The sequence below is a fragment of the Suricata suricatta genome, chromosome 7 (genome assembly GCF_006229205.1).
Source record: "Suricata suricatta isolate VVHF042 chromosome 7, meerkat_22Aug2017_6uvM2_HiC, whole genome shotgun sequence".
NCBI classification, from domain to species: domain Eukaryota; kingdom Metazoa; phylum Chordata; class Mammalia; order Carnivora; family Herpestidae; genus Suricata; species Suricata suricatta.
In genome coordinates, this window is record NC_043706.1 from 18420242 (window position 1) to 18432338 (window position 12097).

At 37.4% G+C, this 12097-nt stretch overlaps 1 protein-coding gene across 1 annotated transcript in view; it reads left to right on the top strand.

Moving 5' to 3' along the window:
• OFCC1 (orofacial cleft 1 candidate 1) overlaps positions 1 to 12097 on the top strand; it is a 284782-nt gene that overhangs the window by 27842 nt on the left and 244843 nt on the right. Inside the window, 1 exon segment of the mRNA XM_029943141.1 lies at positions 1054 to 1199. Coding sequence (XP_029799001.1) covers positions 1054 to 1199 — 146 coding nt within the window.

Genomic DNA, 12097 nt, shown 5'->3' on the forward strand with positions numbered 1-12097 from the left:
AGGACTCTCGACACTGCAGGCCAGTGCTCCCCTCTTCGGTACCCCACCTCACATCCTGCTGGAAACCAAGTTCTCTTCGTATGGTTAAAAGTGCCTAGATTTTTGTTAAAATTCTAGCTTTGAAAGGCATGGAAAATCCCATATTTTGTCTTCCAGAATTTTTTTTTTCCAAGCCTGGAAGAAAAACGTTTATTTTATATTTACAGTGTCCATCTAGCTAGATGAATAGATGCATTTTGTAGATGATACCATTTTCAGATCATAGGGAGAGAAAGAACGTACATGCAGCATTTAAATAAATGTGTATCTATGCAAATAAACTGGGCAATCCGAATAAAGTCCCTCTGTGTTTGCAAAGCTTGGGAACTATTCTCAGGGATCCTAACTTCAAAAATGAACCCAGGGTGCCTGGGTGGTTCAGTTGGTTAAGCGTCTGACTTCTGCTCAGGTCATGATCTCACAGTTCGTGGGTTCGAGCCCCGCATTGGGCTCTGTGCTGACAGCTCAGAGCTTGGAGCCTGCTTCGGATTCTGTGTCTCCCTCTCTCTCTGACCCTCCCCCACTCATGTTCTGTCTCTCTCTCAAAAATAAACATAAATTAAAAAAGAAAAATGAACCCCAGTGCTCTGGCTTCTCCTGCACCTATTTATCGCCCAAGTTGATTTTGGCAAAACAACAAGAAGTGGTAGGTGTTGTGGTAAACAACATGTACTATTAATGCACAGGAAGGCATAATGTTTACACTTCAGGATCTGTTTGGTAAGCGGGGAAAGAAGGCTGGAATGCAGAATCTGTACTTTACTCACTTTGTGAACATCACAGGAAGAAGAACAAAAGTTGTTGGCACTGCGGTTGTGTTTTAATCTTAAAACTTGTTCCGGGCTTTACTGATTTCCTGGTACATTAATCAGAAAATAATTTGCTAACCTATAGATTATGCAAAACCAAGATTTATCCCTTTAAGAAAAAAATGGGTGAGATTACTGTGTGTTAAGCCAACATTAAAGCAACAAGAGCAAGTCAAGTTTTGTGTGATCTTCTTGGGGTAAATAGATGGGAGTCTCCAGGAGGAGATTTTGGATTCTGAAGAGACAGTGAGTTCCAGAAAGAGGCCGGAACCTCACAAAGAGGGCAGCAAGGCATCTGAAAGATCTATTCAGAAAAATACAATTCTGCTTGGAACGTCTTCTTTGGAACAGGTCAGCATTCAAATATCTATCAAGAAATGTTAAGATAATCTCTCCCTCTCTTTTTTAAATATTTATTTATTTTTAAGAGAGTGCAAGTAGGGGAGGGGCAGAGACAGGGAGACACAGGATTGAAAGTGGGCTCTGTACTGATAGCTGATGGCAGACAGCCCTATGTGGGACTTGAACTCACGGACCGCAAGATCATGACCTGAGCCAAAGTCCCACGCTCAACAGACTGAGCCACTCAGATGCCCCAAGATCAACTCTTTTTAAAATACCAAGATGAAATGTCAGTCCTGCACATTGTCTTCTGATTTTACCAACACATGCCTGTCTAGAACACATGATTCATGAATTTGCCCAAATCTTTTCCCTCATTTTTCATATACATTTTCTCACAAAGAACTCATGCTATTTGTCCATATCAATCCCAGCCCTTGCACAATTTATTTGTATTTCATCCAATGTTACTTCATGTTAAGAGTGTTAATTTGTAGCATATTATGAACCTATAATCTGTAATAAATAATCTGTAATAAATAAATAAATCTGTAATAAAACCAGAAAGCAGCAAAAACGTACTTGGATAAAATTGTATGACATGTGAGTAATCTAATATTTGTGATGTCACTGTTTAGGGAACTTGTACATTTTGACCGTTGTGACTCATGGCCCACCAGGGCATCTTTAGCCCTCGGATTGTGTTGACTTCGGAAACACTTTTCTGTTTTCTGTCTGTGTTTCTATTTATCCATAATGTAGCATTATGTGCTCCAATCCACCAAAGAGAGAAGCATTTCTTCTATGGAGTCACTTTATGCATCTAAAATAAAAATAGAGGAATTCCACATGGATACTTCCAGGTGTGTGTGTGCGTGCGTGCATGTGTGTCTTGTTGTTTGTGAAAGGTAAGCTGATTCAGGCTAAGAAGGAAAAAATACCACCAGGGACGTGCATATCAGCAGGAGGAGATGACTCATTCATAAAGAATCCAACACAGAGCAGGAGCTCATTAAATTGCAGGGAAGAAAAAAATGGCAGTTTTCCCCAGGCCAATGCTCTTCATGTTCTCACCTTCACTGTGTTAGGAAGTTTCCTGAATATTTTGTACAAGGAAAAACTTCAGTTCAGTGTTAGAGCTCATAGTTTTCACCCTTGGTTCTGGTATTTATGTGAACATGAACCTCTGTGTAAAATAGGACAAAATAATCTAAACTTCTTGTGACCGTGGTGTGGATCAGTAAGACATGTCCAAGTGCCTGGCAGTTAATGCTTTTCTTTTCTTGCGACTCATATTGTATATTTGTGAGAGTGTTACCCATTTTTACTTTTTATTGCTATTACAAAGGTGAACTGATACTTACAAAAGTCTAGGTGTTTAATTTTTTTTACTTTATTTTTTTACTTTGAGAGAGACAGAGAGCACGAGTGGGGGAGGGGCAGAGACAGAGGAGAATGAGAGAAACCCGAGCAGGCTCCGCACAGACCAGACACCAGGCCCGATCTCATGACCCATGAAATCATGATTTGAGCCTGAAACCAAGAGTCAGACACTCTGTTAACTGAGCCACCAGGCACCCCCTAAATCAAGGTGTTTAAATGGAAATAGAAGGTCCCAGCTGGGGTGAATGCTGTTGGATGAGTCCTTTCTTAGAGGATTTATCTACACCTGTTCATTTATAGGGGAACTGAGTGAATTGCTTTTCCTCTCAACTTGGCATGGCCTTGTTGTAGTGCTGGATTTGGGGGGTGACAAACGAATCTAGATTGCAAAAAGAGAGGAAAAGGACCTTAACTAAAATGTCATGGGGACTGGGCTGGGAATTGTCTGTTACAGAGACCCCAGGCAGAACACAACAGACATACAGATCTTGACAGTTGAAACTAAAATAGCAGTGGTGGGTTGCAGGGGGCATGGAACTGAGAGTCAGTGGAGTCTTGGGGTCAATTGAGAGAATCATATTTCAAGGGTCATGCAAGGCTAAAATATTACTAGAATTGTTATCACTGGGCAATTTAGTTACCTGAGTAGGTAGAGCTCTTAAGAAATATTTGCACTGGCCTTTTATATCTCCTAGACATTAGAAAGCTTGTAGGAAAGATATTAAATGACTTAGGTCTGAGAATTATTCAGTAAGAAATAAAACTCATCAATGAGGTCCATAGCTTTAACACATTTAATCACAGCGGAAATTCAGGGAAGCAAGAATACATTCTTTCAAATAAATATTGAATGAAAAATAAAATAATTTTAAAGTGTTTTCCTGGACATTTCCTATCATCTACTATATATGACGTATCTGTTCTTAATCAGTTGCAGATAACTAGGTTCCCCCCTGAATTTTAAATAATAATTCATAGCTTTAGTTTATTCAATTAAGAAACCAGGCTTTCAGGAGGTTTTAAGAAATGACTTCTGTGTCATATACTATAATAAGGAAAGTTATTTTAAGTTTTTGTCTTGATTTTAAAAATAAAATATTGTGTTTAGGGTAGTGGTGGAACAACATGGTAGTGTGAACTAAGAATCTTCTAGGGAAGCACTCAAACAAGTTTATTGGTGTGTGAGGTGCCTGGGTGGCTCGGTCAGTTAAGCATCTGACTCTTTTTTTTTCTTTAAATTTTTAATATTTATTTATTCTTGAGAGAGAGACAGAGTGTGAGCAGGGGATGGGAAGAGAGAAGGAGACATGGAATCTGAAGCAGGCTCCAGGCTCTGAGTTGTCAGCACAGAGCCTGATGCGGGGCTTGAACCCATGAACCATGAGTTATTGACCTGAGCTTAAGTCATCTGCCTAGCCTTCTGAGCCACCCAGGTGCCCCACACTGACTCTTGATTTCAGCTCAGGTCATGATCTCAGGTTCCTGGGATCGGATCTGTGTCAGGCTCTTTGCTGAGCGTGCAGAGCCTGCTTGGGATTTTTCCTCCCTCTCTCTGCTTTTCCCCACTTATGCTCTCTCTCTCTCTCTCTCTCTCTCTCTCTCTCTCTCTCTCTTTCTCTCTTTCTCTCAAATAAATAAATAAACATTAAAAAAAGGCTTATCAGCGTGTATTGGCAGCTAACCCTACCTTTCTAAATTCTTTTTTTAAAGTTTATTTATTTGTTTTTGTGGGGAGGGACAGAGAGAGAAGGAGAATCTTAAGCAGGCTCTGCACTGTCAGCACAGAGCCTGACACGGGGCTGGAACTCACAAAACTGTGAGATCATGACCCGAGATGAAATCAAGAGTCAAATACTCAACCGATGGAGCCACCCCAGTGCCCTTACTTTTCTATTCTTAATAACTGATTGGCATTTGGTAATGGGCCTGAATCAAATCTAATATTCTACATGAATGAAAGTCAAGTCTGAACGCTCATTCCTGAATATGAGTGCAAATGTAGACGTGTAAAATCCATAATGAAATCTCCATAGATAAAAGATGGATTTCATAAGACCCTTTAACAGCGTAACCAGTATATTTTCTGTAAGCCAGACTGTATTGAACTCTGTGGTTAGTATGGAAAACTTTTTGGAGATAAAATGGATTTTTAAAAATCACTGAGGACATTTATGTGAGCTCAGCTTCTACATTATTACTGAACCAACACATCCCCTATGTATCACTTCTTAAATATCAGATTGAATGTAAATTAAGATATCATGAATAAAATTATAAAGATAAACAGAACAAGCACACAAACATTATTTTATTGTGAAAAAAAAAGCAGTAGTGGCTTTTCCACATGTTAATTCAAGGGAAACAGTAATGACACTGTTATGGTACATAAGTTTTAAGGAACTGCCACATTTACCGTCTTTTCTGAAATAGGGAAATGCTGTCTTGTTGCAAATGTGAAATATGGCTTTACAGAGGAGAAATATACTTTTACAAAGTAGAGAACTCCTGGAATCCCTTTCAGTTTTAATACTTGGTTAAATCTACATAAGAAAAACTTATTGCCAGTTTATGGCACTCACATTTTTCCTTCGTTAGCCTCCATAGTAGGTATTTATTTTTTGGTTCCACATTAGTTACCTGGCATACATTTTTGAACATCCCAGGAAACAAAAGATTTCAGATGGGGGTATTCTTGCCAAAGTGATTGGCATTGAAGGAGAACCAGGTTACCATCTAGAAGGAGTAAACACATTCCACTGATGTCATCTTTGCTCTGAAAAATCTTTATCTAATGCAGTCACAACCAATTGTTTATTTACTTACTGTCAGTTCACATTGTATCAGCACCGCCAAGCGAACAGACTTGCAAAACAACAAAAAAGATGTTATTAGTTGTTACTTTTTTTTAATGGAGATTTATTTTATATTACTTTTTTTTCTGTGATTCATAGTATTTTTAGCTCATATTAAAACATAAAATTGTCCCCATCTTTCTTTTCCTCCTTTCCAATAGTAGGAGCTATTAAAGCTGATAATTAGACAACTGAGGTCGCTGAAGAAATTGATGTCATTAAAAATGTGTGAGCACACAGCATAACAACAACCTAAGAGTGACTAAGGCAACTAATTCTGCAATCAGGCAAAATAGGATGCTCCAAGCATGTATCTCTGGTGTTAGACATGGTCGAAGGGCAGCGTTTTAGAGATCTAGAGATTGGGTGGCCTGATCATTCTTGAAAGCAATCTCCATTAACATAATTTGTTAGAACTGAAAATTGAGTATCTCTAAACTCTCAGAAAGTTTGAGGTTCTGTTATTGTATACAAATCTAAAGTGCAAAATTCTTTATTTCAGATGAATGGTAGATACATTTCTTTGACTGCTTAAGTAAGCCATCGGGTATGACTTACGTGCTCCTTTGAAAATCCAGGAGCATACTAGGACATTTTCCAGAACAGGAAGCCACTCCACTTCTGTATGGAATTGAGTCAAGGAAGGAAAAAGTGCGGTGATTTGGAGTAAAGGTTTACATGTGTGAATACAACCATATGCATGTCGGAAAAGACAAAGTAGGAGAGGTGAATCATCTTTGGTAGATTTTCACATTTTATTAATCTTCTAGATCTTATTCTAAACTTGCATATTTAAAATTGTAGTAAAGTGGTTCCTGATATCTCTAGCCATTCTCTTTTATCTTTTATTAATATATAGTCCACCACCAATAACAATCAAGCTTCCTCAAAGTTCAAGGCAAACTCAAGTTGGTATAATTAGCATTTTGACCACATATTCTCTTGCTTGTGTACATTTTTATTTTTTTATTTTATTTTATTTTTTTTAATGTTTTTAAATTTATTTTGGAGAGACAGAGAGAGACAGTGTGAGCAGGGGAGGGTCAGAGAGAGAGGAAGACACAGAATCTGAAGGCTCTGAGCTGTCAGCACAGAGTCTGATGCAGGGCTGGAACCCACGAACCATGAGATGACCTGAGCCGAAGCCGGACGCTTAACCGACTGAGCCACCCAGGCGCCCCTATTGTGTACATTTTTAAAACAAAACGGCATCAATTTGACACATTATTTAATAATTCTACTCTCTTCTTTGCCCAACTCTCCCCATTCTCTTTTTTTAAATGTTTTTTGATGTTTATTTATTTTTGAGAGAGAGAGACAGAGCGCAAGCAGGGGAGGGACAGAAAGGGAGAAGGAGACACAGAATCCATAGCAGGCTCCAGGATCTGAGGAGTCAGCCCAGAGCCTGATGTGGGGCTCGAACTCACAGACTGAGATCATGACCTGAGCCAAAGTCAGATGGTTGGCTCAACTGACTGAACCACCCAGGCACCCCTTTCCCATTCTCCTGTAAAATTCCTTGTCTAACCAAATTTCCTTCAGAAACTCAGCCTTCAATTATATATCAGCAAATGAAAATTTGTGCTGAATAAGACAGAAATGAGAATAGTGTATTATGTTCAAAGGAAAGGAATCCCATACATGCTATTTAACACCCAAAATAGTATTTCAACAAATATGTCAGGATACTTATGCTTTATTCCAAGAGCCCCTTTACAGAAAGGGCTATTTTTAAAAAAAATCTTCAACACCCAGCATAGAGCCTGGAAGAAAACATAAAATATACTCTTATTTTTAAATAAATGAATGAATAAATGAGTGAATGCTATAGATAACTACAAGGGCAAAATTATCATGGATATCATTAGCATATAGATGTTCTCTGATGTTAATTTTCTCTAATACAGTCTAACGTCATTATGTGGATGTTAGAATTTGATACTTTGATGCATATCATCTCAGTTATATTTGAAAATATTTGTGTCATAGAATAAATAATTTTTATGTCTTAGGGGTTTATTGAGGTATAATTGAAAAATAAAATTGTAATATATTTAAAGTGTATAATGTGAGGATTTGGGATACTTTTTTTGTTTTGGTGAGGGTGCTTAGATCTACTGTGTTTGCACATTTCAAATGTGCCATGTAGTATTAACTACAGTCATGATGAGGTACATTAGATCTTTAGAACTTATTCAACTTACAACTGAAGACTTGTGCCTTTGATCAACATCTCCTCACTTCTCATATTTCCCACCCCTCTATGTATTTGACAATTACTTATTTATTTTTTTTAGATTCCACTGATAAGGGATACCTTGCAGTATTTGTCCTTTTCTGTCTGGCTTATTTCACTGATCATAAAAATCTGAGAAAATTAGGTATAAAGAAGTGTGCATCAACATAATAAAATCCATCTGTGACAAGCCAACAACTAACATTACACACAATGGTGGAAAGCTGAAAGCTTTTCCTCTAAGATCAGAAACAAGACACAAATGCCCACTCCTGCCGCTTCTATGAAACATAGTACTAGAAGTCTTAGCCAGAGCAATTAGATAAGAAAAAAGATATAAAAGGCATCCAAATCAAAAAATAATCTTAAATTAAAAGAAAAAAAATCTTAAATAATACAATAGTGAACACTCATTGCATACCTACTGATTCTATTCTAAACACTGCATAATTTAACTTCACAACTGTCTTAAGAACAGATTATTATTTTCATTTTATAGAATAGCAACATGAGGCACAGAGAGGTTAACAAGTTTCCCAAGTTTTGCAGCTAGGTTGCTGAATCATGATTCAAACTTAGACAATCTTAACTATTACATTCTGCTCTTAGTGGCAGTTCACAGTATTCAAAGAATATGGCTTTTTAACATAAAATATTCTGCCATTGATTTGGTATTTTGGAGAAAGGGACATTCTAGACCAATTAAGTGCTTTCAATATCCTTTATATTATTATGTAGGGAATATAGACCAACATATTTTATGAAGTGAATGATAACACTTCCATCTTGTTTTTGGTAAAACCAAGAAAAACAAAGGTGAGACATGTTTTCAATAGCTTAAAGACTCAGTGACATTCCTTGCAGTTAAGTTGGTAAAATAATTTCCAAGAAAGAATGAATTGCAAAATAATCATTCCATTATTTTTGAAAATACAGACATTAAGAAAATGGCTCATGTCTTTACCTTACCTACCACTGAATTTATACCTTATATACCTTTTTTTCATCTTAAAAAAGGACTGTCATTCTCCAAATATAGACTACGCTAAAAATAAAATTCTTCTCTACAATCTGTATTTTCTACTACCATTATCTTTTGGGACCCCAATCTCTCACTTTTCTTTCCATCTTACCTTGTATCACTGAGTAACTGCCACATCTCTATCATATGCACTACTCACCTTGAAGTTAGGAGCTTTGTCCTTTTGTGTGTCTTTCTATGCAACTCCCATCCTGGAGTTCAGCCTTTGCTAATTAGATATTTATCGAATGGACATTTCATACATAGCATATTGGATAAAGGAATAATTGCAGACACATCTAAATCATCCACCTCCTAAGTTTTATCTTTATAAGGTCAACAATCCAATCAGAATTTTTATATGTTAAGACTAAACAAAGACTTTACAGCTTGTTGCTACTGTTCTTCTTATCCTTCAACTCCAGCTGCCATAACAAACTATTACAGACTGGGTGGCTTAAACAACAGATGTTTTCTTTCCCCACTGTTCTGGAAGCAGCAAGTCTGAGCAAGGCGCCAGGATGGTTGGTTTCTGGAGACATTCCTCTCCCTGCCTTCCTTTGCATCCTCAACATGGTGGGGAAAGAGAGAGAGACGAAACTCTTCGGCTCCTTAGGAGAGCAGTAATCCCATCACGAAGGTTCTACCCTCACCACCTCATCTAAATCTAATCATCTCCCAAAGGGCTACAGTCACATTGGGATTAGGTTTAAACAGATGAGTTTTGCTGAAACACGATTCACTCCATAGAACTCTTTCTTAAAATATACGAGATTTTCATGAAAATTTTTCTGCATAGATCTTAGCTCATGAAAAATTCATTTACCCTGAGTATTGAAGAATGGACTTGTTTCAGCTGAAGTGCTTTGTTTATTTTAGGATGGAGCTAGGCATGGGAGAGAGGCCTCAGGCTGAGAAGGAAGACTGCTGGGAGATAGGCGAACTGTCCAGGCTCCAAGAAGTTGTATCCTTCTTGCCTGACAGAGACCCAAAGTGCTTCTAAATATCCCCAGAAAGATTTTTGACATGCACTTTTAGGAGGGACAAAGTAAAATAAAATTACCTACTTTCTTCCTAATATTTGTAACCTTTTCTTCAATCTTTTGAAGTCTGATTTGTACCATCATTATTCTGTGCCATCTATCCATTTGGAAAGGCTGAAATCTTTTCGAACAGGTGCTGATATGTACTCTTGTTTTGCTACCGCAATTGCTCACTTTGGGTGTTTAATGGGTTAGACAGTGAAACGTGGTTTGAGAAGAACAAGAAATGCATTTATATTCCTGTAATTGAAAATTTCCAGCAAAACTAGCGATTTGACTCAGGTTCTTTAAGTGAAAAATTTGATTATCCCATTTCCAAAGAAAAGTGAAGTGTGTGTGCTTGAGAGAGAGAGAGAGAGAGAGAGAGAGAGAGGAATTTACTAAGGATCATTAAAATGAAAAAAAAAGGGATGTATAAGAGAATAATCCTAAGAATTTTTTTGTAATTTAAATTCAAATTAGTTAGCATACAGTGTGGTCTTGGCTTTAGGAGTGGAACCCAGTGATTCATCTCTTACATATGGCACCCAGTGCTCATTTCAGCAAGTGTCCTCCTTAATGCCCATCACCCATTTAACCCATCCCCCATCTACCTCCCCCACCAAGCAACCTCTAGTTTGTTCTCTGTATTTAAGAGTCTCTTATGGTTTGCCTCCCTCTCTGTTTTTAATCCTAATGAGAAGTTTTGATGCCAATTCTTTTGTACCAAGTTGGTTGAAATGTAAGTTCTCTGTAGAATTTGCACACATCCAAGAAAAACTCCCAGTGTGTGCAACCCTCTGAACCAGGGTAGGTATATTTACAAAGATTTCCCAACAGGAACTGTTAGACTACCAGAAGCCATTTTCAATATGTCTGCATAACACCAATTAATATTAACAAGAATTATATCTGAATATGGAGAGAAACAGCCTCCTTAACTTTTACATCTTTTCCCCCCTAATAAGTTATTGCTGACCACAATGCTCATTAGTGGCACAATAAAAAGGAGCTACTGGTAAATAATAACAATTCTTTGTAGTTATACAGTGCCTTTGATCAGAACAGCTCAAAGCCTTCATGACTCATTAATTTTTGAAATACCTCCGTGAAGAATGAGGGTGTCAAGGATTACTACCCTCGGTTCATAAACAGAGAAAACCGAGTTTTGTAAGAAACTATCCCAAGATCATTCAATGATTTGGTAACAGTATCAGGGATATAATCTATAAGCCAGAAATAATTAGAGCGAAGACCAACGGCACTCAACAGAAATCAGCAGCTTCTGAAAGACTGCGGAGAAACTTTACATAATGCTCAGAAATAATACGGCTTTTAGAAACATTTTTTTATTTAGCTTTTCTTTGAATCCCTTCTTCTGTCAATAATGGAGAGCTCTCCACAGCTTCACATTTAGATCACTTAGTTTGGGATCATTTCCTTAAGGCTTCTCTGTGTTTTTATTTCTTGTATTTGAAGAAATAGTGTACATTTTCTACAAAACCATTCAAATTACTAGTAGAAAAAAGAAAATAATTATATTATATATCACACACACCTAAATATGCTTAGTCAAATATTAATCTATTTCACCCATTGACTCTGCCTCATTGTTATTCTCATTTGAGTGGAGGTTGAGTATAGACCCTGCATTGTTATCATGATTATTTTTCAAAAACTCACTTCTCAGTTTCAACTGGAAATAACACTCAAAGGATGACAGATCATATTTTCTTTAAAACTTGTATCAAAACCCCTAGTGTGGTTTATTGGAAGAATAAAAATTTATCTTTTACATGATTATTTTTTCATTGCCCCTTCACTCTGTTACGCTTTTTTAAATTTTCAAAGGCTTGTGCTTTAGGATGCTTGTGGAGTGGCAGAATCTATATGAACAGGTATTATCTTGTTTACACACACACACACACACACACACACACACACACACACACACAGAGGATTTTGTATTTTATGTTTTTGTCCCCTTTCCTGTTTCCTAAGTATGTCATAATTTTATACATAGTAGACCTTCAAGATTGTCCATTGATTTCCTTGCTATTTGTCTGAGCACTTACTTTTTTCATACTACTCACTTTGTTTTTATGACACACCAAGTCTCTCTTATTATCTCTTGTTTTTATAGAAAACAATATTTTTTAATCGTTTATTATCAAATTGGTTTCCATACAACACCTAGTGCTCTTCCCCACAAGCGCCCTCCTCCATCACCACCAACCGTTTTCCCCTCTTCCCCTTCCCCTTCAACCCTCAGTTCCTTTTCAGTATTCAATAGTCTCTCAAGTTTTGCGTCCCTCTCTCTCACTAACTCTCTTTCCTCTCCCCCTCCCCCTGGTCCTCCATTAGGTTTCTCCTGGTCTCCTGTTAGACCTATG